This window comes from Pyxicephalus adspersus, chromosome 10 (genome assembly GCF_032062135.1).
Source record: "Pyxicephalus adspersus chromosome 10, UCB_Pads_2.0, whole genome shotgun sequence".
Taxonomy (NCBI): Eukaryota; Metazoa; Chordata; class Amphibia; order Anura; family Pyxicephalidae; genus Pyxicephalus; species Pyxicephalus adspersus.
This window is the reverse complement of record NC_092867.1, coordinates 35,449,701-35,475,847: the sequence shown is the minus strand read 5'-3', so window position 1 is coordinate 35,475,847 and position 26,147 is coordinate 35,449,701. Positions and strand designations below refer to the sequence as shown.

General features: G+C 36.9%; 1 protein-coding gene across 5 annotated transcripts in view; it reads right to left on the bottom strand.

Annotated features, from left to right (window-relative positions):
* The window catches only part of PSD (pleckstrin and Sec7 domain containing), a 161,805-nt gene that overhangs the window by 78,472 nt on the left and 57,186 nt on the right, over window positions 1–26,147 (bottom strand). For 4 of the 5 annotated variants that reach the window (XM_072423879.1, XM_072423880.1, XM_072423878.1 and 1 more), the window contains 5 exons: window positions 22,212–22,412; window positions 20,470–20,550; window positions 7,625–7,737; window positions 2,948–3,006; window positions 1,679–1,768 (listed from right to left, as the gene is read on the bottom strand). In XM_072423879.1, coding sequence (XP_072279980.1) covers window positions 1,679–1,768; window positions 2,948–3,006; window positions 7,625–7,737; window positions 20,470–20,550; window positions 22,212–22,412 — 544 coding nt within the window. The remainder of the gene's footprint in view (window positions 1–1,678; window positions 1,769–2,947; window positions 3,007–7,624; window positions 7,738–20,469; window positions 20,551–22,211; window positions 22,413–26,147) is intronic. The other variant, XM_072423882.1, reaches the window with a different exon arrangement.

The window sequence follows — 26,147 nt, the reverse complement described above, 5'->3', positions numbered from 1 at the left end:
TTTTTTTTATAATAATATTTTTTACATATATATTTTTTGCAGCAATAACCAGCTTTTACTAATCTGTAAATAAGACATATATCTTAAGTATTTGTTTTCCAAACTTCTCCAATTATGATAGAAAACAGAACTAGAACTATCATTGCATATTCTAAAGCACATACATTTCCTGAGCCAGAATTTATTAACTCTGTGATAAACTGAGAAGCACTGTTCACTTCACTTGTATGTTATAAACTCTTTTTGTATGTGACATTAAGTTCAGACAGATGTTTGTGCAGGGTTAACTGCTCTCGGGCACATATTTTCTATTGCTAGGCAGCGGGAAGAACATAATAATGTTTTTGACAGGTGTCTATGAGTGTTTGCAGAAAGGGTTGGCAGTTTTGAAAGCATTTGGAGCAGTAGACAACCCTGAGATGTAGCATGAAGCATCTGAAAAACTGCATCACCTTCAAGCACCTGCAAAAAATGGATTTCAAACTCTAATTTGTTTTATTGTGAGTATTGTGCTGTTGAGGATTAGTTGACAACAGTGAACTGCAGCTATAACACTGTCAAAAACCACCTGTCTGAATACAGCCTTTTAGATTTTAGACCAAAGTTACAATGGTGATTTTATTCTCTTGCTATGATGAGCTTTAACTATTTTTGCTGTTTTTTTTTTTTTTTTGAACAGGGTGGAGCAGGGGATTTTTGGCATCTTAATTCTGCTAGTATCTTATAGCAAAGGATTAAATTACTAGCAATTTTTTTAGCTTGGACAAGGTGAAATTTACACTTATGGTTAACAAACCAGCAGTTTTCTACCCTTCACCCCCAATCTGTGAGGACACCATTCATCCGACCCAGTTATACATGGCTAAACATTTGTGATATGCAACATTCTGCAAGCAGCTACTATGGATAATCTAATCTTCATGCAGTTATACGATTCTGTTTACAATGAACTGCAGTAAAATAGCGTAGTTAACTGCCTAAAAAAAATTCACAATACTAAAATTCCCGACCTCTTTCTGGTTTCAATGTTGATTCATGTATTCACAGACCCATAAGACGTAAGCAGCAGGTGAAGTTGCAATTCCCAGTCTAAATACATTACCCTGGTCCAGTGACAATGAACTAAAGTCAAAAACCCACTGTAATGGCCTAACCACCTGCTTTTTTTTCAAAGAGGTCAGGCATGAAAGCAATTTTAGGCAGGAATGTGTGGTTGATTATTATGAATTGCAACATAGTCTGAAAAAATTGTCTTGTCAGTTTTATATTTTTTTCAGATGATAAAATTTCAAATTATTAAATTTCCAGTTTTGGATACAGTAGGGATAATTTAGAACTTCTGCTGAATTTTAACTGGTCTGGTGTTTTGTTGGAAACATTTTTCAGACATTCAGACATGGAGTAAGTTCCATTCCTTGGTCACTATAACAGAAAATATTTTGCCTGACGTACGACCATAGGCTTAACTTTTGTTGACTTTTAACCATATATTCCTTATTTACAATATGTTCCAGTTAATTTCTGAACACCATTTTATAATAATTAACATTTTCTCCAAAAGCTTGACTGGTACATGGTGCTATAATAGCCATAACAATTGTCAGCATGTTTACAAGAAATATCTTTCAAAATAAACATTTTAATATTCTCCAAATATCTGAACAATACACAAACTTACCTTAAGAAGCTCCCGTGGAAAGTCTTTACCTCCATTTAATCCTTCCAAATTTCCAATGAATTCTGAACACGACATCCTTTTTCCAATATTCTGAAAAGTAAAACAGTATTTACAGGGTAAATAAAATGCACAAGAGCAGACTTAGTGCCAAGTTTATCGGATTTTTTTCATTTTATTGGCTGGGAAATCCAAGTTATTGTAAAAATCTGCAAGTTGGTACTAACCCCTAAAGACCATTGGAGGCGAGAAAATGTAATACATATGTAATTTGCTCCCAACCCCATAATGTCCTTTTCTGAAGAGGAGCTCCTTTTCAGCCTAAGGCTGCATACACACGTCAGCTAATCGGGGCCTGAGATGAACAGTCGTGCTTATCTCTGACAAGAATGTGTCAACATCATTCATCAATCTCCTATGGTGGATCAATAAACGATAGGAAGTTACCTCTATGCCCCTCAATAGAAGAGAGCACATGGGGTGGCGCTCACTTGTTCTTTCCATAGAACAGGAGCTGTATGTACATTCTTCATTTGTTCATCTGCCACAGGAAACGATTATGAAAGATTGTTTACAGCAACAAAAACACTACATGTGTATGTAGCCTAAGTTTGTCTTCCATGGCCAAAAACGTCACTGGATGTTTTTAAGATAAACACTGAGATGTTATGAAAGAATACATTTATTTTTATTTTATTGCAGCACCTAGAAATAAAACCATTTTAGCATGTGATTTCCCACTTTGTATTAACTGATCGTGTCCACCTATAATTACAGTGAACTCGCCTTTTAAGTGATAGTGGTAGTCTGAACTAAGCCATCAAATCTGGGGCTGTGACAAAACAAATATTTTTTTCCTACAATGTAAAGTCCTGGAAATCTCAAGATAACAAAATCTTTAATATACAGAGAACTACCAGAAGCCATAGACTCTAAACTGGATGGATTTGCTTTACAGTAAATCTTGGTGTTCATCAGGAATATTTACCTAGAAAATAAATGTTATAAATATAAAAAAATAAATACCAAAACAATTACATAATAAATATCAAGGGCTCTCATTTTACTTCAGAACTGTAAACCACAACGGTGATGTCAATGCAGTCCATCGGGAGACAAGCATAGATGTTTGGAGCAATAAAAATAGTATTTGCTAAATCAGACAAAATCATATCTAGGGTCGTAAATGTACAAAGTATGTGGGATATAATGGTTGCATTTTCTATCAGTGATAAAACATAACAAAATATTGACAATGCCAACTGAACTTACATGTCCATGCAGGTCGGTGTTTAAAAGCATCAGTGCACATGTCAAGGTATGAACTCCATCTACAATGTAAATAGAAAGAATGAGAAATCAGAGCTAAAATTCAGAAATACACTGCCGTTGTAATCCAATTTAAACTTAAATTGGTTGACTATCTTAAACACAACTGAAGCAAACAGATGGGATGGCTAAATTTCTCAGGCTAATTTTTCTTTATTTTCATCGGGTGATCAAGTAACAAACTTCCCGTTTTAGGGTAACAACTCAACGCAAAATCGGTTGAGATGCCGAATTGTCATCCTTGGTTGCACTCCTACTTTGGACTACAAACACCACCCTCTTCTTCATTACATAGGATATGTGTTTGCAGTATAAAGGAAGAAAGCAAAGGAACGAAAAAAGGAACATCACGTGGCACTGGGAAATAAAAAGGGAATTTAATTAGGTAACAAGATACAATTTACAGCAGATACAGTGTTAGAATAAAAATAACTTAAAGTTTAACATAACACATGTAAAGGGCTGTGACAAATTAAATAAAGAATAATATAATAGTAATTACAAAAGCTGTAAGTGAGGAGAATTAAAGTAAAGACAAATATGAAACCAGTTATGAAATATTCTTATTAGCAATGCAGGGACACCCAGCCAATGGGTTTAGGATGTGGCAGTGTATTGGGGGAGCTTTTGGACATTTTTTTGCTTGCAGGACTGTTGTTAGCCAAGGAATACATTGTGCTAATTACATACATGTGTGCATTCATGCAATGTTTGCATTTGTATGTGGTTATCCCTGCAAATATAGTGGTTTGTTGAATGAATTTTACTTATGTTTAAACCTTGCGGACTCACAGGGTTACTTATAAGGTTTTTTTGCCAAGGAAACTGATTTTAAATTTGAATTTGATTTGAAAAATATGTACATTTTGCATGAAAATTGTGTATAAACAATTGTTAAGCAAAAATATCAAGCATCATAATATTATTAGGTTCAAAATAAAAAAGAAGAAATTAAAACATTATATTAATAAATAGAAAATGATTCCTTTGTGATGTGACAGAACTTTCTACTCAGTGACAAAACAAAATACAAAAGAAAGTCACATACCCATCTGTGTGCTCCACAGATCTCCTAATAAATCTCCTAATGAATCAAAATTGGAAATTATTTACTAAGATCCTTGTTCTTAGATTGTTGACTTATTTACTTTACCTTGTATATTATAACCAAGCTGTGTTTATGCCTTTAAAGGAAAAGATTTAGAAACCACTATTTGGGTCCTTAAGTGGATTCAAACAGCGAGGTCAGAGTCCACTCCAATGCTCCTTTTATCTTCTGATCTGGAGAAGGCTTTTGACCAGGTTGACTAGGTGTTTAAAGCAGAAATTGGAATATTTAGGTCTGGGGAACAATATGTTCTGAAATACATCTGTTTATTCCCATCCTGATGCCTCTGTCTGAGTAAATGGATGCTTCTCGGAATATTAATATCATTTATATAATATTTTCCAGCAAGTGTCAAGGATGCCCTTTAACACCTAATATTTGTATACTGACCATGGAACTTCTACTGCATTCCATTCGATCTGGCCGAGATATTCCAGGTCTGTACACAAGTGGCTTATCCAGATGATCATTTGTTTGTGCTCACCAGACGACTAACCTTTTATGAGAGCTCTCCTTGTATTTCTCAGTAAAGAGCTCCTCAGTCTAGTTTTTTTTTTTTTTTAATTTGATTGTTTTCCCTCTTTTCTGCATACACAGGAATCAGAATTAGGAAATCACCTTTACTCAGAAGTAAATGATCTTTAACTGACCCACAAATCTTCCATTAACAGTAGATCCTGGAAAATGGGCTACAAGATAGTGACTTGATGGTAGGGAACACTGGGGATACAACATTGCAGCTTTTCATCAGTCCCAAACCTGTGCTGGAGATGGAATAGGAGACGGGCACCATGCTTAAAATATTATGGTCTTGTCTTTTACGGACATTAGATGAGGTTATGGAGCTTACACAAAAATTTACAGATCAACCTATAACCGAAGAACTATGACCTGTGCTTGGGCATCTAGTTACTGCTGCTAGATACATTCAGTGAATTTCATTATTCTGGAGGAGAGCTGTCCCCCCCCCCCGTTTAACTGTGGTTTCATCAAGTCAACAACTTTATGCACATGGAAGACTTCATCTCCTGCATTAGGGTATTAAGTGCCACCTGGACCCTGTCTGGTTTATTATACTTGGCTTATCACTAGACAGTTCTGAAGCCATATATCCTCTTTCACTTCTTATCTTGGTCTTTTTGCCACTTCTGACTTTCTTCTCAACCCCCCCCCCCCCCCCAGCTACTTACTCTCCTTAATTTTTTTTCTGTATTTTATAAAATAGTGTGCATTTTGAAGTGTAAGGGTTAAAGAGGGACATACATGCTTCTTGGATATTATTAGCTCAGAAAACAATAGTTGATATAGAGACTGCTATTGGGACTTCCATATGTACACTACATGTGGCTACAGGTCCAGACAGATCCTAGTAAGTCACCAAAAACAATCAATACAAAAGTTAAAAATCCAAAAATATTTTAAAAATTATCAAAATCGTGAATCAAATCTGAATTATTAAAAACAAATTTATTGATAAAAACAATTAAGGTCACAAAGGTAAGTGCAATCATGCATTATCCAAAATATTTACAATTATTCTGGCTTGTAAAGAAAAAAACTCAACTTGTTTTGCAAGTAGACAAACAAATTGCTACCTCAGGAGTGTAGACAGATAATTACGATTTATAGAATGAAAGCACTCTATCGGGGAATATAATAGAGCACGTGGCACAGATTTTTTTTGACTACATCTTGAGCATAGTGACAATGCACTAATGATTGAAATATTCCAATTTAGAAAACAGGATGAAGTCTCCTATATAATAACTACATATCTGAATGGGTACTCATTGTAATTAATAGCACAGGGAATAATCCTATTAGTGTGATATTAAGATATGATGGAATGAGCTTTGCTAATACCTTGTGTGTAAAGAAGAATCTGATGTAATACAAACTGATTTAGTTAGGGGCTGTTTGAATCTTTTAAGTTTCTGATTCAAAACCTGAAGCAATGGTTTCTATACACTGTACAGATAATGGCCAAAAGCATGAAACAGGTAAATGCAGTTATAAAGTGGAACTAAAGTCGTTTTGCGATTTAGGCAGGTGGTTATTGCAGTAAGAGACAGACAATGTCCCTTTTGCAAAAACTGCTCCTTCCAGCCTTATCTCCACCCAGCTGTCAAATTTTGCTGAGCTACGCATCCCAGCACAGCCAATCAAGATGGCAAAAGATTGTCTTCGGAAAGTAAAGAAGATGGTGGACCCTGCAATGGAACGGGGATAGGCGAGTACTCAAGGGATTAGTACTGACTTTATATAAATTGTTAAACAAGCTATGTATCATTTAGCACCATACAGAAGTGGTGCTGGGTGTGCATTTTGGGCGGCTCAGTGTGCATTTGGTCAATTAGCTGTGGTGAAAAAAATATTTGGATGGCTTTCTCACTGTCTTAAATCATAAAAAATACTTTTTTTCTGGGATAAAGTATGTAAATAACTTCTACCTTATGCTGTGCTATTCACTAATTCAGTTTGAGTGGTTTTGGCTTTAGTTCCTCCAAACTACAGGTGTGCACAGGGACAGACTCTTTTTTTTCTACCTTCCCATTCATTTTAGGCATGGGAAGAGATGGTAGACATTTCTCTCCACATGTACTTCTCTCCTTCTCATAATAGCCTTATTGATTATAATACTTATTTTGTTATATGTAGCTCACATTGTTCCTTGCATAAAAAACATTTTCAAGGTACAGACAAATCTTTAGAATTTATAATGTTATATTGTGGGTTACAGAAGTTGTAAAACCAAAATTAAGCTAGATTAGCAAGAACTACAGTAAAATGGCTTGATGCTCTGAACTGGCCGGGGAGAACACTTAATGCCTATGTGAACATTTTTCATGCAAGGCTGGACTAAATTACCATGGCACATTATTATGATTTGCACAGTCTTGGTCTGCTTGGAGCGCATAACTGTAATAACCCCTAGAGATCTTTATTGCTTATGAAAAAAATTACAATTTTGAGCATGGTGCTAAAATGCCTTTAACGCTCAAGTTCTAATTAGAACACACCCTGGAAAACAATTCCAAATACCAAAATGCATTATTACTTTTATTGATTAGAGTAAAAATTGAAGTGTTTTACAACCAAACCGACCTCTAGGCTCAGTAACATTATAGGTTTCTAATTGTCAAAAAGTACATAATTAAACTTGCATGTCTTTTGTACTGTATTGTGGCATGACATCCCTGAGGTAATGGGCCTGATTTAATAAAGCTCTACAAGACTGGAGAAGATAGACTAACATGGAAGAACCTGGGTGATCCAGAATTGAAAGTGTTTGCCAACTAATAGAAAAATAATTCTATAATCCATCAGGTGTGATTGTGGTTAGGATATTAGTGTGAAATTGCTGTTGCTTCACAAGTAAGTAGCATAAATACTGTAATGTCTGTTTCTAAGCTACTAGGATCATCCACTGGTGACTCTATTATTTCTTAAGAATAAAAACTGAGTGAACTGTGGGCTCTCAAGAACAAAACTACAAGTTAACAGACACTGACCTTCAGATGAAATACTGTTGGTGTTGCACTGATGATATCGCTGGGAAAAATGAGCCAAAATTCTCTCTCTCTCTTGTGTCTCACCCATAAGAGCCAACTCCTTCAAAAACATTCTAGGAAAAAACATTTGGACAAAAAATTAAGCCTAAAATAGTAATCCACAATCCAAGAATATTTAGTGTATATTAAGGGACAAATGGTAAAAGCAATGATGGTATATATTATTTAATATGTATTATGTTTACTAAATTGTCGATATAACTATAATAGTAATATCTTATACAACATTTAAGCATCTCAGTATTGCCCTGTATCAACAAATAATGGCATCCATTTAAGGAAAAAGTACAGTCAGAAATGATGCAGGTATAGTCTGGTAGGCTAGGTAGTTACCTGCTAAAGTCTCACTATCACTAGGAGACTCAAGCAGCGATATGGTCTTTTCCAAATTTTCCTCTATGGGAAAATGTTGGAGATTTGAGTGTTTCAAATGACCTTGGGGTGTCCTTACTCATTTTGCTACTTCTAAAAATATTGAATTAATAACTATGTTTCCTAAACATCTCTCTTCCTAAATACCCTTGTTGATACTGCAGAAATGCTGCATACCCAATAATTCATTTTTATGTTTTCATTTCAGACAGTGCATGCTAATGGGTCTACCTAAAACAGTTTTATTCAGTTTTGAGTATCTGTGCTTTGGTTCTCAGGTCTGCACTGCTGCAGTTGCCTTCATGGTAAGGTCTCCTCCGTCCTGTAAGTTCTTTGAATGTTATATGGTACATCCACCCAACACTCCAAGGTGGCTAGGAAATAGGTTAGAATCTATGGTGGGGGTGGTCTATCCGCTAGTAGTGTCTGCAAATACATTTTTTCTCTTCTTGAGCTCCCTATGCTCTGGGAATACATTGCAATCGTTAGCTTCAAACACAAAGACATTGTATAATCCCATCAACGATGGGCTTGGGTACATTGTAATACTGAATGTTTGCTGGTAAGTAAAACTGAAAACAGCTGTGCAGTTTCAGTTCAAAAAAATGGTTGAATTAGATTTTTTAAAGCACAGAGGGTTAACAAAAATTGTGCAAATTCTTCCATGACCTGGGGGTGCTCCAATGTTAGGCATACTCTGTGCTTTTTTCCTGCTAGGGTATTTTTGTTCAATATTATCATTCTACTTACTATCAATTCAAAAGGATCCTTGTTTTCAATGTACCATCCACCCGTTCAATATTCAATCAGTATTATGATTGTTTATCATTATATCTATTTGAAATATTAATCCTGACCCAAAAAAAGTTGTTTTAAATTCAATATAAAGGTTTACCAATCAACAAAGACTCCAATCAATTTTAATCAACATTCTGTCCCAAAAAACAGATTAAAAATACAATCATTTTGATTACATGGGGCAGAATCCCATCATTTGTGGAGTTCAGACTGGCACAACTGAACACAAACTGTGAGCCTATGCTGATGGTATACTATCCTAGGTTACTGACCCCATTACCTCTTTGGCTAAGACCATGGTGGAGTTGAAAAATTTTGCACATTGCTTACTTTTAAAATTATTTCATACCTCCGATAGTTTCTCTCTTACTTCCTGTCTTAGAATCCACCTAACTAGTTCTGCTGTGGAAACGGTCTTCTTATAATTACCTGCTGGAAATTCAGACAGCACTACAAACTTCAAATAAAGTTTCCTGAGTGCACATGCGCAGACTGCCAAACAGAGCAGCTGTATCTGCTTCAGGGCTGTAAGATCTTCTCTCTAACAGAATAGACTCCCTCAGCCAGCCTCAGAAAACCCGGGAACGAGCAGAAAAGCAGGCTCCTGGGTCCTCCAAGATGACGGCGTCACAGGCAGCTTCTGTCTCTTCTGCAGCACGTTCCTCCACAGCGCATTGCATTGAAAGGATCCATGCAAATATCACAGCCATCCTCTCCCCCTGCACCTATGGAGCATCTGGATTGTAGAGAACACGTGGATGGAGGTGAGAGTACTTCATCTTCCCCTACTAGCAGACCTCCTACCATGTGCTCCCCAGATCCTGCTGCACACATAGCAGGATCGCCATTTTCATCTCAGCTCATGAGAGCAAAAAACAAATGAAACTGTGGAGGAGCGCTTAGAACATGCTCTAAACAAGTTGGAAGACCTATTGGAGGCCTTCCTGAAAGGATTTAAGATTTGGAGTCTGTTGTGTAAACCTTTCTAAGATCCACGTTTTTTTTAGGTAGAGGTCTGGAGGGGTAAACATGGCCTCTTTTGGAGTAGTGTGATGCCCTTTGACGGACCTTGCTCCCCCATTTGGTCAGAAGTTCTGACTCTTTTTGTATTTTTTGTGGCAAGAATATTATGTTATCTTGTTTTGATTTGCTCATTAAGGCATTTCCTCCCTCCCCACCTTTCCCTACCGCATATGCATTTATTTGTATGGTTCTCTACTTGGTTCAAGCTATTGTTGTTCTCTATGCTGCTTTTTTGGTGTCATTTAGTCACCTTGTTTTGGTTTCATGGCTACAGATGGCAAAATTTGATTTTTTTGGACGCATAATGTCCAGGGTCTAAATTCTCCGGTTAAGAGAGTCAAAGCCTTTCAGTATTACCATGCAATGCAAGTTGATATTTTGGCTTTACAAGAAACACATTTTACAGTTTCATCCCATAATTAATTACATAGCAATTATCCCCTGGATCTAATGCTAAGGAAAATAAGAGGGGAGTAGCCCTATGTTTTTCTAAATCGGTCTCTTTCACCTTACATTTTGAACAGAGATCAAGATGGGTCACTACCTTATGGTGGTAGGTTTCTATCTTGACCTTTTATGCCCCCACCTTAGGTCAAATAACATTTTTTACTACTATTGTAAACAAATTGGCTCCTAATGGGTTGATCCTAATGGGTTATTCTAACCTGGCCTTGAACCAGATATTAGATAAGACATCTACTCCTACCTACAGACAGCCACCTAAACAGAGTTTAGGTTTTGCCAATTTGTTGCGCAGCTTTGATCTGGTAGATACATGGTGAGAGTCCAATCTCTCATTTCAGGATTACATCTATTATTCCTGGGCCCATAAAAAATACTCCAGGATAGATAAAATTTTTATTAATACTCCCTGCATTCCTTACCTGCATTCTGCACGCATTTTGGCCACCCCATGGTTTGATCACAAAATATTAGTTGCCCGCTTTGTAGGGTTTAGCACCAAAAACCCTAGACTAACTTGGACGATTATTCAATGCCTTTTAAGTGACCCTAATGTTAACATGACCGTGCAGAATTCCATGATTTAATATTTTTGTTTCAATGATCCTCAGGTCACTTCTACTGCTACTAATTGAGATGCAAATAAAGCCCATATTAGAGGTGTACTTATTTCCTTAGCCTCCAAACCTAAAAAACAATCATTACTCATAATAGATCAAAAACAACAAGCTTTATTACAATTACAAAAGTGTCAAAAACAGAACTCCCCTTCAAATGAGGATTTGATGGGTCAAATGAAAGCACTCTGCACAAAACTAAATTTATGTCTAAAGACTAAAGCTGAAAAAAACTTTACGTTGAACTAGACATAAAATCTTTACTTGAAGGTGACAAACCAGGTTCATTGTTGGCACAAACAACCCCAAAAGTCATTGCCATGCACTGCCTAAAATCAAACTATCTGAAGGCCGCCTATCCCAGAGCCCGAAATTGATTCTGGAAGCATTTCATGCATTTTACTATAAACTCTATATACAGCCATCTTCACTTTTTAGTGATAAATTGGACTCTTTCTTTTCTAGAATCCCTTTACCTAAACTACATAAGTTCCATGTGAAATTTTTAGATAAAGAATTCTGAAAAGCAGAGACTTTGAAAGCTATGAAATCTTTCAAAACTAACAATGCCCCAGGCCCAGACGGGTTTCCCAACCTATACTATAAAACTAATAGTGAGGTCTTAGCTCCCCATTTGACTCTTTTTTTCAACTAACTAAAGGCAATTCGGTCCTGCTTGATGACAACAGAGCTCATATGAGCGTTATCCCCAAGGCAGGTAAGGATAACATGGAAATAGCTAATTAAAGACTCATCTCGCTTATTAATTGCAATCCTAAAATAATGACAAAAATTTTGTCACTGAGATTAGGGTCTTTTTTTAAACCGATATATACATCCTGATCAAGTTGGGTTTCTTCACAACCCTCTGGCCCCAGATCAAACTAGGAGAACCATTGATCTGATTTTGGCAGTGCATGGGAACTGGGATGGTGGTGCCAAACGTGAAGCTATGTTACTCTCACTGGATTTTCATAAGGCCTTTGATAGTCTGTCATGGGATTACTTAATGTCTTTTTTACAGTGAATTGGTTTTGGTCCAGTCTTTATGTGGCTGATGGCATCCCTACACTCCACACCCACAGCTAAAATTTCCAATAGAGGTTTTTTCTTACCCTGGTTGGATATTAGTATTAGCTATTGAACCCCTGGCTATAGCTATAGGACTTAACCAAGACATTAAAGGTATTCAGTGTGGTTCTACAGAACATAAATGTGGCTTGTTTGCGGACAATAGCCTTTTATACATCACTTTAACTTCTTTCCCCAACCTATTTAAAGAACTTACAATTTTTTCAGAGGCTTCAGGACTCAAAATAAAAGTAAATCAGAGGCCCTCAACCTCTCACTTCCCGAATACCTGGTATCTCTGCTTAAACAAAATTTTGAATTTAAATGGAATCCCAAGACCATAATTTAACTGGGCCTTCAGACTACCCCTTCATTTCAGACACTTTTTAAAGCTAATTATCCCCCAATGTTTCGTACCTTAGTTAATGATTTACAGAAAACGCAATCCTCTCATCCGTCATGGTTTGGTAGAATTGCAATTTGGTAGAATTAGAATTTATTTTGCACCCTGCTAATTGCAATTTCCAAAATGATGCTCAGCAATATACAAAATAAGTTACTCAAATTGTTATGGAATGGTACTCTGGGCCAATGTACTCTTTTGAAGTCTAGACCCCAATGGACTGACTTAGAAGCTCTGTCCTGACCAACTATTCTTAGAGTAAAAAAAACGCCCCGCAATTCTTTGTCCCCCCCCCCTCTCCTATGCCCTTTCTGTGTGGGATGGTAAAAAAACTAATCAAGCCCTTTATTCCCAGCAGCTTTGACTCCATTATGGCAAAACCCAGATTTTCCCCCCCGGATGTGAACAGGGGGGTGAGGTATGGTGGCACAATAAGGGATTTTTCTGTATAGGTGATTTTTTGGATGGTAAAAATATCATTAGTAGTTCCCACTTGCAGAAGAAATTTTTCCTCCCCACCACGGAAATGTTTCACTATTGCCAAATCAGGTAATTTATCCATTCTAAACTAGTACAACATTTGAGAAGTCATGCCGTTCCATCACTGATGCTAAGGGGAGAATTTCAGTGGTTTATGCAGCTCTTTTTCCAAATGACAAAATATTGTGGTATATGTCTCAATAGGACATCTGAAAGAGGAATGGGAGGTTCAAGATTGGCAAGCTTTGGCTGCCTCTATGTCTTCAATTTCTTTAAACACGTCCCTTAATGAAGCTAATTATTAGGTCTTGCTGAGATGGTATATGGTGCCCACCCGGATTAATAAACTGAATCTTACCATTTCTCCTCTGTGTTACAGAGGCTGCGGATAGCTGGGCACCATGTTTCATGCTTGGTGGACTTCTAAAGTCCAATGGTCCTGGATTCGCATTTTAAACTTGCCGTTTTCTGTTACACAAATCAGCATTCCGAGAAAAGCGGAGAGTGCTTTGTTCTCTAAACTACCAGAGTCAGTACCTAAACCTCACTGCAGATTAGTTAAATATATTTTCTTAGCAGCTTGCATCACGATTGCTTGCAATTGGAAAGCCTCGGTCATTCCACTTGATTTTACTAAACACAAACTAAACTGGATCATGACAAAAGATAGATTAACCTGTACCTTGCAAAACAACATGGATAAATTCTAAAAAACCTGGGACCCGTGGATAGCCTACTCTCAATACTACTTTTTCAGAGAGAATCTTTCCTACTTTTGAGTTCTCTACCCTTCCCTCTTCTTGTCTCCCTCCTCCACACCCTCCCTTTAGTGGTACTTATGTGAGGTATTCACTTTTATTCACTTTAGTTTGACTATATTTTGACTTTTTTTGAGGAAATATTCTGCACATTTGACATAGATATAATTAATGTCTCCTTTTTGTTTAAATAGTTGTAATGCCATTCCTCTCATTATGTCTTTTGTATGCCAAATTTGGCATTTTGGTTTATTGCTGGTCTCCTCAGCCCTCATATATAACTGTTTAAATGCCATGCCAGTTTTATTGAGGCATTGTTATTTTAATTCGTATTCAGCTAAAGAGAATTTTTTTTATGTATTTGTTGTTATCATATGTAAGCAATGTTAATTTATAAATGTATGGAATACTTGTTCTGTTATATCTTTATACATGTACAACACAACTGCTGTAATTTATTTCTGAATATTTTCAATAAAACGTTTGAAATACAAATAAAGTTTCCTTCATCTAGTTGGGTGTGATTAATATATTTTCTAGAGTACTGTTCCTGTTGAAGGTATCGTCTAATAAACTGCCAAGATTCTTTTTTTTCTCAACTTAAATCTGCATTTTCTGCCTGATACAGCACAAAGAAGCAAGGTGGGGGTCCTTGTGGACAAAGTATGGAAAAGGTTTTAGCATGACTTGACTTGGCACATGCTCTTTGGTTTCCAAAACAATGACAAGGTGTCTTATTTTACCACTTCTACTCTTACATGGCATACATTAAACTAGTGGGACAACATTAAGAGAAGTCCTTTCTTCCCTCCACTGTCTCATCTAATCCCACTGGGAGAATTTCCTTTGTTTGGGAGAAACTTCCTTTTTATTCTGGGTGGGTGATAGTGACGCCAGATGTTATGAGTTTTTTATGACACCAGATGTGTGATTATTGTGGAAGTTTAGATGTGAAGCTTGGGGCCAATGGAAGGGTGGGTGTACACGCAGGTTTTTTTTGTCAACAAATTCAAAACTTTGCACCCATTATCCTCACTGATGACATTTTAGTGTCTCTGTCTGGATAAGGTAGCCCCTGGCAGACAAGTATACCATCAAATAGCTCCTGATACACTGGGGCAGCTTAAAACTCCCCTACTTTTTAAGGAATTGGAGAGAGAACTTGGCAGGTAATTTACCTTTCTTGGACTTGGAAAAAACACATCTGCTTACAACATATGTCCTTCATAAGCACTAAAAGACAGAAGAACTATTACCATGCTGGTGCTGTAGGCTTGCTCAGCTGAACTAGGTTCGTACACATCTGATGGGAGTGTCCCAAGATCAGACTGTACTGGCATTAGGTTCTTTACCACAGTGGGTGCTAACCTTTTGGAAGTCACAGACCACTAATTTCACGGACTCCGGACTGCACAAGCAGGTGGAGCCATGTGTCACTCAAACGCAAAGAAACTTCTCCCAGAGTGATGTCATGATACCAGAACCCACCCACTCACCCATCACAGGTCTGAGCCATCGCAGGTCCAGAGACACAAACCCTCCCAACGCCATCAGCCTGCGGTCTGTGCAGAAGACATGGTCTGCAGCTCTGGCCAGTGCGCCCCCCCCCCCCTTCCCCTGATAACCTGGATAATCTAGCAAACCTGAAATGGAACTGGTTCAGAAAAACATTTGCAAACTAACAGCAAATTATGTTTAAGAAATACATTCCAGGTTTGCTGGATCATTCATGATAATCTATCTTTACCAGTCTTTAAGCTTTAATAAACTAGACCCATTATGTTTATTCCCCTTGTTTCCCTTTATTTTCCTCTGAAACGCCTATTCCTCTGGTTCTGCATTCTTGCATTTGGTGATTACTCTACTTACTGTTTATTGATATGCCCACAGTTCTACATTTTGCTATCTTGAGGCACTGAATAGGTTCAATCTATCTAGGAAGAATAGGGGGAATGACCGATGCACAGCTGTATTCAGAATAGCAGCAGTATGTTTAAAAACGCGAATAAAGCTTAAAGTTGGTATATTAGCTTTTTTTTCTGTACCAGCAAATACGTAAGGACACTGCATATTATATTCCAAAATAAAACATTTGGAAATATTTGTGTTATTTCTTTACAGAAAGTGAAGAAAAGAAATAAATATGGAAGAAAACAAAAAACTATGATTCAAATAGATAGAAGAATAGCCAAAATGGCAAAGCCAATGATCAGCTCCAGGAAAATCAAAGAAGGTCTAAAATTGAGTACTGTTACAATTAGAAGACGTCTATGTGAAACCAAGCTATCAGCAAGACGTGCCCGCAAAGTCCCAATGTTGAGGAAAAGACACATGCTGATGAGGTTACAGTTTGCCAAAGAACACAATGAATGGCCTACAGAGAAATTACCCAACAATTATGCACTGATGAAATAAGTTTTGGGTCTAGGGGTTACAGACAGTCTTTCAGATGCCCCTTTGATAAAAATATAGGGGGTCTGTATATAGCATATAAAATATACTCTGCCTATATGAAGAATAGTTACTGCTTTGTTTTGCTTTTATTGTTTCAAGAGAGCAGCACCTGCAACAGAAACAGTCACCTGGATCACCCTGAAAGCTGAACACAGGATGGCCTTGAAGGCTGATAAGACACCCTTACAGTTAACACCAGCTGGAACAACAATCCAAGATGGTGGACAGTCATTTCTGTGCCAAAAATGTAGACACATGGTTTATCTAACCCATTAACTGCTTGTGAACTTTTAGTTGGACTTAGTTAGTTTAGTTGGACTTCTAATTACACTATTGGAGAATCTGCTTAATGACAACTAGATAACGACCTAAGCCCTCCCATACAGGAGTAATTCTGAATGCCTATAAAGATTGATGTATTTCCTTACTTTAGTTAGAATTCCTTTGTTTTAAATGCTAAGCAGTTGGTTTTCTCTGTTGCAACAATAAATCTTAATTAAGATCTACTGTCTCATCTCTGATGGTCTGTTTGAAAATCCCCTACCGGACAAGGGACCGGACAGCCCCCCCAACACTGAATTTAAGCCACAGTACACTGTGAAAACAGTGAAGCATGGTGGTGCAAACATCATGATGTGGGAATATTTCTCAAACTATGTTGTTGGGCCTATTTATCAAATACCAGGAAAAAAGGATCAGTTTTAATGCATCAAAATACCTGAAAAGATCATGCTCCATTATGGCGAAAAGAAAATGCTCCTGAAATGGGTATTTCAACAAGAGAGCAACCCCAAACACACCAGTAAATGTGCAATGTCTCAGTTCCAGACAAACAAGATTGAGATTATGGAGTAGCTAGTTTAATCCCTGGACCTTAATCCAAGAGGAAACTTGTGGGGTGACATCAAAAATGCAGTTTCTGAGGCAAAAACAAGAAATGCAGAAAAATTGTGGAATATAGTCCAAGCATTCTGGGCTGGAATACCTGTTCACAGATGCCAGAAATTGGTGGAATCCATGCAGCACAGATGTGCAGCAGCTGTCAGAAACAGTGGTTATACAACTAAATATTAGTTCAGTGACTGAAAGGATAGCAAATTCTTAAAACATGTTTTAGTTAATAAAGTGAATGTTTGTAAAGAAATCCAATCCAGAAAATTTAACAAACTTTGAATGAATCCTCAAGTGCAGTTGCAAAAAACAACAGATACTATGATGAAACTTGCCTCTTATGAAGGAAGCCCCAAGAAAGGAAGAACAAGAGTTACTTCTCCTGCAAAGGATAAATTCATCAGAATTACTAGCTTTTAACACTGGAAATTAACAGTACCTCAGATTACAGCCCACAATAATGCTTTATAGAGTTCAAATACCAAATACCTCTCAACATCATCTGTTCAGAGGAGACTGAGTAAGTCAGGCCTTAATGATGGAATTGGTGCAAAGAAGGCACTATAGAGAAAGAACAACAAAGAAGAGAATTGCTTGAGCCAGGAAAAAAAGAATGGGATTAGAAAAGTAGAAATCTCAACGTTGGTTTATTCCAGTCCAAATTTGTGATTTTTGGTTACACTCACCAAGTCTGTGTGTTTTCTTTGTATATGTGGTTCTCACATGAGGAGGTGTGATGGTGTAGGGGTGTTGTGCTAGTTACACTGTTAGTGATTTATTCAAAATTCCAAATTTAAGGCAGAATATACTAACATGGCTACACAGCTACCACTTCCAGGCTATGTAGCTCCCTGACCAAGAAGGGGAGTGTTGCCTCATGTGATCTGTCATCCACAATCACCCAACCTAAACCCAATTCAGTTTGGATGATGTCGGACCACAGAGTTAAGGAAAAGCAACCAACAAGTGTGCAGCAATTCTGGGAACTCCTTCAAAACCGTTGGAAAACCACTATAGGTGACTACTCCATGGAGCTGATTAGAGAACTGCAAGAGTGTGCAAAAATGTCATTAAAGCAAAAGGTGGCTACTTGAAGAATTTAAAATATAAAACAAATTCTGGTTTAACATTTTTTTGTATTGCTTCCTAGTTTGCATGTCTTAATTTACAATGTAGAAAATAGCAGCCTGCACTATTATGAATGTCAGTTTTCAGTACTATGCAGATGGTGGTTTCTTTTTCCTCAACAAATGAAAAGGGAATATTAAAAAAGTTTTTAAAAAATCCAGAAAAACTTACACCTATACTCCTAAAATGTGTCACAAAACATTTTTTTTGAAACAAGCATTAAAAAAATGGCACACATTTTACATATGGTCTTCCAAATAATGGGAAACTAATACTTTAAATGATCTTTCCTGCTATGCATAAAGAATTCTTTACCTATACATAGCATTTCAAATGGAATACATACATTTGCAAAATGTTTATGATTTTGCTAAACCTCATTATAATTCTGTGCACTCCCAAACAGCGAGCAAAACAATATTACTCAATACAATGCCAGCGTTTTGTGGACTGCGGATATTTCATAAATATTCATCACAGTCATTGAAATATTTATAGAGAATGGGAATTTATTTGTACCTTTAAATAAACACGATTCATAATCCAGGAAAACATTTTAAATAAGTACGAATGAATGGCAAAACATAGTTTTGAAACAGTGGTCATGCAAGTCTAGCCTTGGTATTTCCATCCTGCTGTAGGAACAGGTGGGAATTTTACCATATCTTTTAATATTTATCAGAAGCTGATGAGGGCACTGCTTTCTTTCTGCACAAATGAGAAACAGACTTTGTTATTGCCATTTGTTTGTACCTATTATCTAGTGCTCTAGAGGAAATAACTGGTCATTCTTTGTGTGAAAATAGACTAAATAGGCAAACTGAAAATGAATAACTGAAATATTTAACCAAAATGTTTTGGTTTGTTAATGTCTACACCAATAGCTTTTTATGGTGTGAACGGTGTTATAATTTATCCCTAGTAGTCTTGCTTGACAATGATTAAATTACATGGTTTATTTATACATTTAGTGCGTGTGTAAAAATAAAATAAAAACTGCATGAACATCTTTTTAAACTGTGTGATTTCTCTGCTTGCAAGCTTACTATACAGGTTACATTGTAATATGGTAACTGGATATTGCTATTTATTTCTAATACTGAACAGAGCAATGGGGAAGGAAAAAGCAAGGTATGTATATGCAGGAGCAGAGCTAGGCATTATATGAAACCCGTTCCTTGCTTTTGCAGAGCACAAGTTCCCTTTTTTTTGGCAGTTGTGAATCAATTAAAGACATAAGTGCATAGAATTAAATGGTCTACAGCCATGGTTTTTATGGTCTCCTGGATTTTGAATGGCCAGATCCTTAAAAGCATTGGAAAATGTAAGATGCCATTCCATTGGCATTGGGGTGTGTTTATTTCTGCCAGCTTTGATTGCTTGGTTTTTAAATTATATCATGAATAAAGAAACTGAAACTTAGGCTGTTTTTGATTAGATACTTCAGGTTTAGGTAAATGTATACATTGAAATTATTTGTTAATTTATTTGTGGAAAATTTAGATACAAATTGTACAAAAATGTTTATTGAATGTAGCCTGTCAAGGCAGATGAAGGGGCAGTGGGCTGGCACTCATTACAAGAAATCCGCTGGGAAGGCTTTGCAACAAAGAAGTGGAAGGAAGCATGGTCTACAACTGAGGAAGCATTTACAGCACAAATGAGTGAGCTGGTCAGAGTAAAAAGTGGTCCAACTGCAGGATACAGGCGTATACAACTCTGTGATTCTGGTAATTTGTGATAAAGAGAATTCAGTGGCATAGTGCAGAGGAGCAAGACTTTCTTGTTATTCTTAACTTCTGTCCAGGCCATGGGTTTGAATCGTGCAGCAAAGCTTAGACCACAGTGATCTGAAGTGCAAGTTACTTTGGTCATTGAAGAGCTACAACCAAAAGACTTATTCTGCAAGGCATGCGAACCGCCCCCTCCCCCCTATACCCCATCAAGCCTCTGTCCTGCACACAAGCCCGCAGGGAAGCCTGTTTGTATAGAGGAGTTGTCCCTATGTTGGATGTCCTTAACTCGGGGACTCCCTGTAGTATGAAATACTAAAAAGTAATCATACTCCACCACGGCTGACAATTTCTATTGCCACCTGTATAAATCACTGTGTAAGCAGATGTTGATGGGTTCTCCTTTTCTCCCAGCACCTATTGTAGGCCCTTGTGTATGCCCTATGTAAGTAGATTTATTACCTCTGACCATTGATTGTATGCCTCTGAAGATGCAACAGAAGACAAAAACAGGGGACAGGAAAAAGGGTATGTAGCAGAACTACCTATCTGCATTTGACTCTTCAAAATTAGGATAAATCTTAAACAGACAAACCTGAGGGCTTGATCCAAAGTCATTCCTGTGAAGACAAAAAACTTCAAATATTCTTCTGCCACCATCTTACTGAACTCATTGCTGGAAATTGAAAGCAAAAAGATTACTGGCCTTTTGTAATAAAGAAAGAGAGAGGCATAAACCATATGCACAGGTCTAAAATGGTATGCAACCAAGTTTACAAAAGCATGTCAAGGGAAGACAAAATATTGTAATGAATGTGAGGAAGTGATGTGCTCCACTGACAATTATAGCATATAACATTTAAAAAAATCTATTCTACAGGCATCAGGATTATTTAACATACTAATTTATTGAACTTTTGATAATTTCAAGTTTCACATTTTACATTACTTTAACCTAGCTAATAGAGAATGTATATGTATACAGAACATTTACTGTACAAGCCTGTAAAACTACTCGAGGAACTCATGGCACACCTACAGAATACTTTACTTAGTTATTTTTTTAGTTTTTGTTTTCTGGCATATCATTCACTTATATGGTTATCACTAAGCTTGTTATTGCATTATCACTGGACCTATACTATTCCACAGCTACTTAAAAATGACCCATTCTTATCAGAATTCTAAATGCTTTCTAGGGTAAAGGATGATTTGCAATGCATGCGATGGGGCCAATGTATAGCAGCTCACACATTCGGCCTGTTAAAGCTCTTTAAGACTGGAGAAGATAGACTATTATGAGTAAACCAGATTGATCCAGCAAACCTGGAATGGAAATCTTAACATCATTTGCTAATATTTGGCAAATGTTTTCAATCCTGGACTAGATTAATTCCAGGTTTGCTGGATTACCTAGGTTCACCCATGATAGTGTATCTTCTCCAGTCTTGGGGAGCTTTGATAAATCAGGCCCAATATGTCCAACCCTATAAACTAATCTGACCTCAACTTTTCTCCTGTGTACAGATTAGGGTTCTTTCCTGTATCTGTTGAATTTTGCAGTGATTCCAATTAATGTTGCCATGTTGGAAAAGTTTAGGTGTATATTGTTGTTCTATGTTCAGCAATGATGTGAGGAAATATCTGCACCTTGTTGTAGACATAACAGTTTTCAAGTAAGCCAGAATGGACACTAATAAATTAACATATTAAAAACAAGCAGTAGCTGAACTTTTAAACAAACAAGCTATCACTGACCTGTCTAACTGCATTTCATGTGGAGCAATTTATCCTTACTTTCACAGCACTCCAAGTCATCCAAGTTGGTTGTCTTTACAGCTCAGCTCACTCTGCCTCCTCCCGCAGTGTTCCAGATGTCTTTTCCACTGCTGTGAATTTTTGAGGATAAGTTGCTACAGCTTACTATTAGATATATAGAGCAGTGAGGGTTCTTTTTTTAACCTAATTTACTGCTTGTTAATAATATGTAAATACACTGTAATGTCTATAACCTTGTTACAGGTTTTCTCCAAGTTTGGATGCTTCCCCCTATAGCTTTGCCACTACCTAACTCAACCGCTAATCGTAAAAAGCATTTCAACATCAATCTGCAAACACTGTGCTCAAATGAAATTGTATTATTAATGGCAGATGTTTGATGACATTTGGTGCACTTGAAAAGCATGCAGTTGCAAGCAAACTGCAAATGTAGACATGGAGTACTGAAGAACTGCTGAAGTACAACATTAGGGCTGATCAGTGATGAAGTCGAGGTGTCACCACATGACAGATACTGGGTAACAGATCTTTGTTATATATAGTTCTTACAATACCCACACGTACTTCTTCCCTAGGTGCCTTGCTACATCAGCTTTCTTGAACCCATCAAGATTGTAAAGTCTCTTTGCCAAGCGTTTAGCTGCTTCCTGATCTGCTTTATGCCCATTGGACAAGGTGTCTGTGCTGCCCAAAGCCAGTCGTTCAGTGCTGTCCATCTCCGAATCAAAATCTGATGCCATATTGCCAAGAGGTGGTTCACTACATGAGGAACACAAATTATAAATGTAGACAAAGAAATACTTTATATTCAAAATTAGTATAGAACAGATAAGAATCTGGAATATAAAATAAAAGGGTAATTATTGACCAATTAAATTTAAGATATTTCCCATTGAAACATTTTAATAATTTTTCATGCCAGTTCATTATCTGACCTTTGACCGAAACATTACTTTTTTGCCACCCACATACATAACAATCTAACTTACTGATTTAGATCTACCAACAGCTTGTAGTGCAAGGACCTTCCTGACTGGACACATTGCTAATATAGGCCTCAATAAAGATTGTACAATCAGATTTTCTGGCTGCCAGAACAGCAAGTGCCTGGACCTCTATTGCAGAAAGCGGAGCAAAGCAGCACCCTATCCTGCTAGTTACCTAATAAACAGTTACTGCACATTGATGAGTCAATGCCCTGAACGCTCCTCTTGTCAGCACCAAATGCTTATATGACAGAGCATCTCTCTCCATGTTTTGCTATGTGTGTGTTTTTAAATAAAAACATATGTGAATTAAAAAGTTTTTCAATATATATGTCTGGAAATGTCTTACTAAACAGCAAACTTAAGTGAAATGTTAAAAAGTATTCAAAAACCTAAAATGCAAGCATCGTGTTATTAGCAGTTAGGTTCGTGGAAGAACTTATTTTCTAGCAAATATCATCTGTTGTATATTGTTAAATATAGCGGATCTTTGCACATCTTATTTTTTTTTCCTGAGAAACACACACAATATATGATTATCTCCCCTTTAAAGGGGGTGTTGATGAAATGTTTGACACTTTCCAGTTAATTGCAAACTGCAGTTGAAAATTGTTTGCTCGGTTTCCATGTTTCCATAGCAACAACATCATGAACTTCAACCATGACTGTTATCTTGCTTGCAGTAAACAAAAAGGCGTTGGAACTTTTTAACCATTGGTAAAATTACCAAAAAATGGCTGGAATAATAACTTGCTTTGATAAAATATACACCTGAAGACACAAATGAATGGGAGTAAAAAAGAAAGTATACTAGTTACATATTAACAAAACTATATAATCAATATAAAATAAAACTGACAAGTTTTAAAATGTGTATAAAACCAATAACTCAAACAAATAGCTAAAGTGCAGAGACTTTTGATGCCCGCCAACATAACCAACCATTGGTTAAATCAGTGTTTCTCAACTAGGGTTACTCCTGAGGTTGCTAGGGGTTCCTTGAGCAATAAGCAATTTGGACTTCCTAGGTCAGTATACCTGACACTATCTTTGGTCATCTGTATGGTGATCTGTGTATAAAGTTATAATTGTTAGGGGTTCCCCAAAGACCTGAAAGTTATTTCAAAGTTTCCCTGATCTAGGGGTTCCTGGATCAGGACATTAGAATGCCATGGGAATACAGAACAATGCTTGCAAAATGTTAGCATCACTTGCTCTCTAGTGAGTGTAGATTTAGTGACCATGTACTACATAATAACAAAGGAGCTGGAAGTTGGCCCCCAGCAGGGAGAAAGTACACAAAACAATATTGGCATCACCAAATCTCTCTCTCTCGCTCATCTTCTAAAAATGAATAGTTAGAGGTAGTAGTGTTTTAAATTCACTATAGCTATGAGGCTACAGCTACAGCAGTGTCTAGTCATGCTCATATACAAGGATATTAGATACTACTTTTCCAAAGAAACTCCAGATAAAAAATAAATTTTTGGGGTACTGCTTTAGCACAATTATTATTTCTAGCTGTTTTCTATAACCGAACAAACATCCGCTTTTCTAATTCAAGTCCTTCATTCATTAAAAAGGCAAAAAGCAAGCTCTCCTCCCTCATCTTGCATAGTAGGTGTTCCCAATTGTTGGATCTGCCATGAAGTTTATTTAAACAACTTTGGGTAAATGCTGTACATGTCAGATTCTGGCCCAAGAGTAGCTGTTTGTCTCAAGCCATGATTATCTGACGTGTACATAGCCATAGACTTTCACTAAGACATTTTTGGGTCTTTTTTTGGGAAACTTCACTACATATGCCTAACAATAAAAAAACAGAGTTTATTTTTAAAACAGTACTGACTTGTTTATTATTGGCAAAATTTGTGGGCTGGGTACACATGTGCAACAATAGTCACTGGAAATGATCATTCACAATCCTTTCCCACGACAAAAGACTGAACAATGCATGAAAGAGTGCTGTACATACAGCGCCATTCTGCTCTATGAACAGAGGAAAACAATGGAGCGGCACCCCGTTGCGCTCTCTCCCCTTCACTTTCATTACAATAGTTTGTTGTCCGTGGACCAGCCAGGATGGACCACAGAACCACGTACAACAAGCATTGTAAACACGCCAGATTCTCGTCTAATATCGGACAAGAATCATCTGACGTGTGTACATAGCCTTAAAGTCAAAGTTTATTTAGTATTTAAAATACAATAAAAATATTAGGACAAGCATGCATCCCTGCAGATAAATAGTGCATTGTCATTAAAGCTTTTGAACAGCAACATAGCTGTGTCTTATTAACACAGGGCCAGGTTTCCCTTCTAACAATCTTCTAATTGCACTAGCTACAAAAACATCAGTTTTCCGAAGCTGGCGGTCAGTGTCATCTGGGGCTATTTTTACAGTCGTGCGTATGTGGCTGTGTTTATTTGACAGTGTGAGTATGACTGTGTGGGTGTAAGTAAAAAAATAAAAAAATTATCACACACGCATCCCAGCTGTGTAAGAATTGGGTGGCTATGTGTAACACTATGACACAAGGGAACAAAGTGCTTTGACATATGCTGAGTAATGTTTCCAGCTGCTGCTATTTACAAATTAATCCCACAGCTGTCTGCTGTCTGTCGACACCTATTGTACAGGGAGCTAGCAGAATCACAGACTATACACTGCCATGCCTGATGCACCTGACAATTTTCATTCAACTCTCATTAGGCATACATGCCCCCTGAACACCAACCAGTGTAAATTGCCCTGATAGTTATGTGAATTTCACATCTGGGCTTTTTTCTGGCTGCTAATAGGCTATAAATATGCCAAGGCTTTACTTGGGACATGTAGATCTTCATAGCTGTATACAATTAATGACATATATGTGTTGAACATTGAAGTTTATTTCATGCTGAAATCCAAAAAATAAAAACTAAGAAACAAGACTTATGGCTTTCCATTTTTGTTTGTTTTTTTCTGATGTATACAATGTTTTTTGTTGTTTTATATTAAAACAACCCATTATTTTTCTAATATTTACTGAATTTGCTTCCAAATACAAATTATATTGTTTTTATACAATTTATTTACACTTTCTCAGTAAACAAAACAGTGTTCCATCTTGTCACTAAATACCAAGTGATTGTTCCGATTACCTGACACGATTATCTGTAATAGATATGTCATGTATATGGGACACAGCTATACAAATTCAAAACTGGTTTTGAGAGACCTACTATAAAATCATCTGTTTTCTATGGACCTCCAAACACTCGATTAAAAAAAAAAAAAGAGTTTAATTCACAGTAATATTTATTCATTTTGAAAATTATGATGGCAATTACCTTTCCCCAAATCAATGCAGCAATTGGGACAATTATATATTTGCGTGAGTTTAAATCATTTATGCAGTTTACTTTAAAACCCTTCAGGAATGACATTAGCACAAGAAAACAAAACACACATCTTGTCACACACATCCAAAATGATAAAAAACAAATGTATAGTGATGATTTGTAA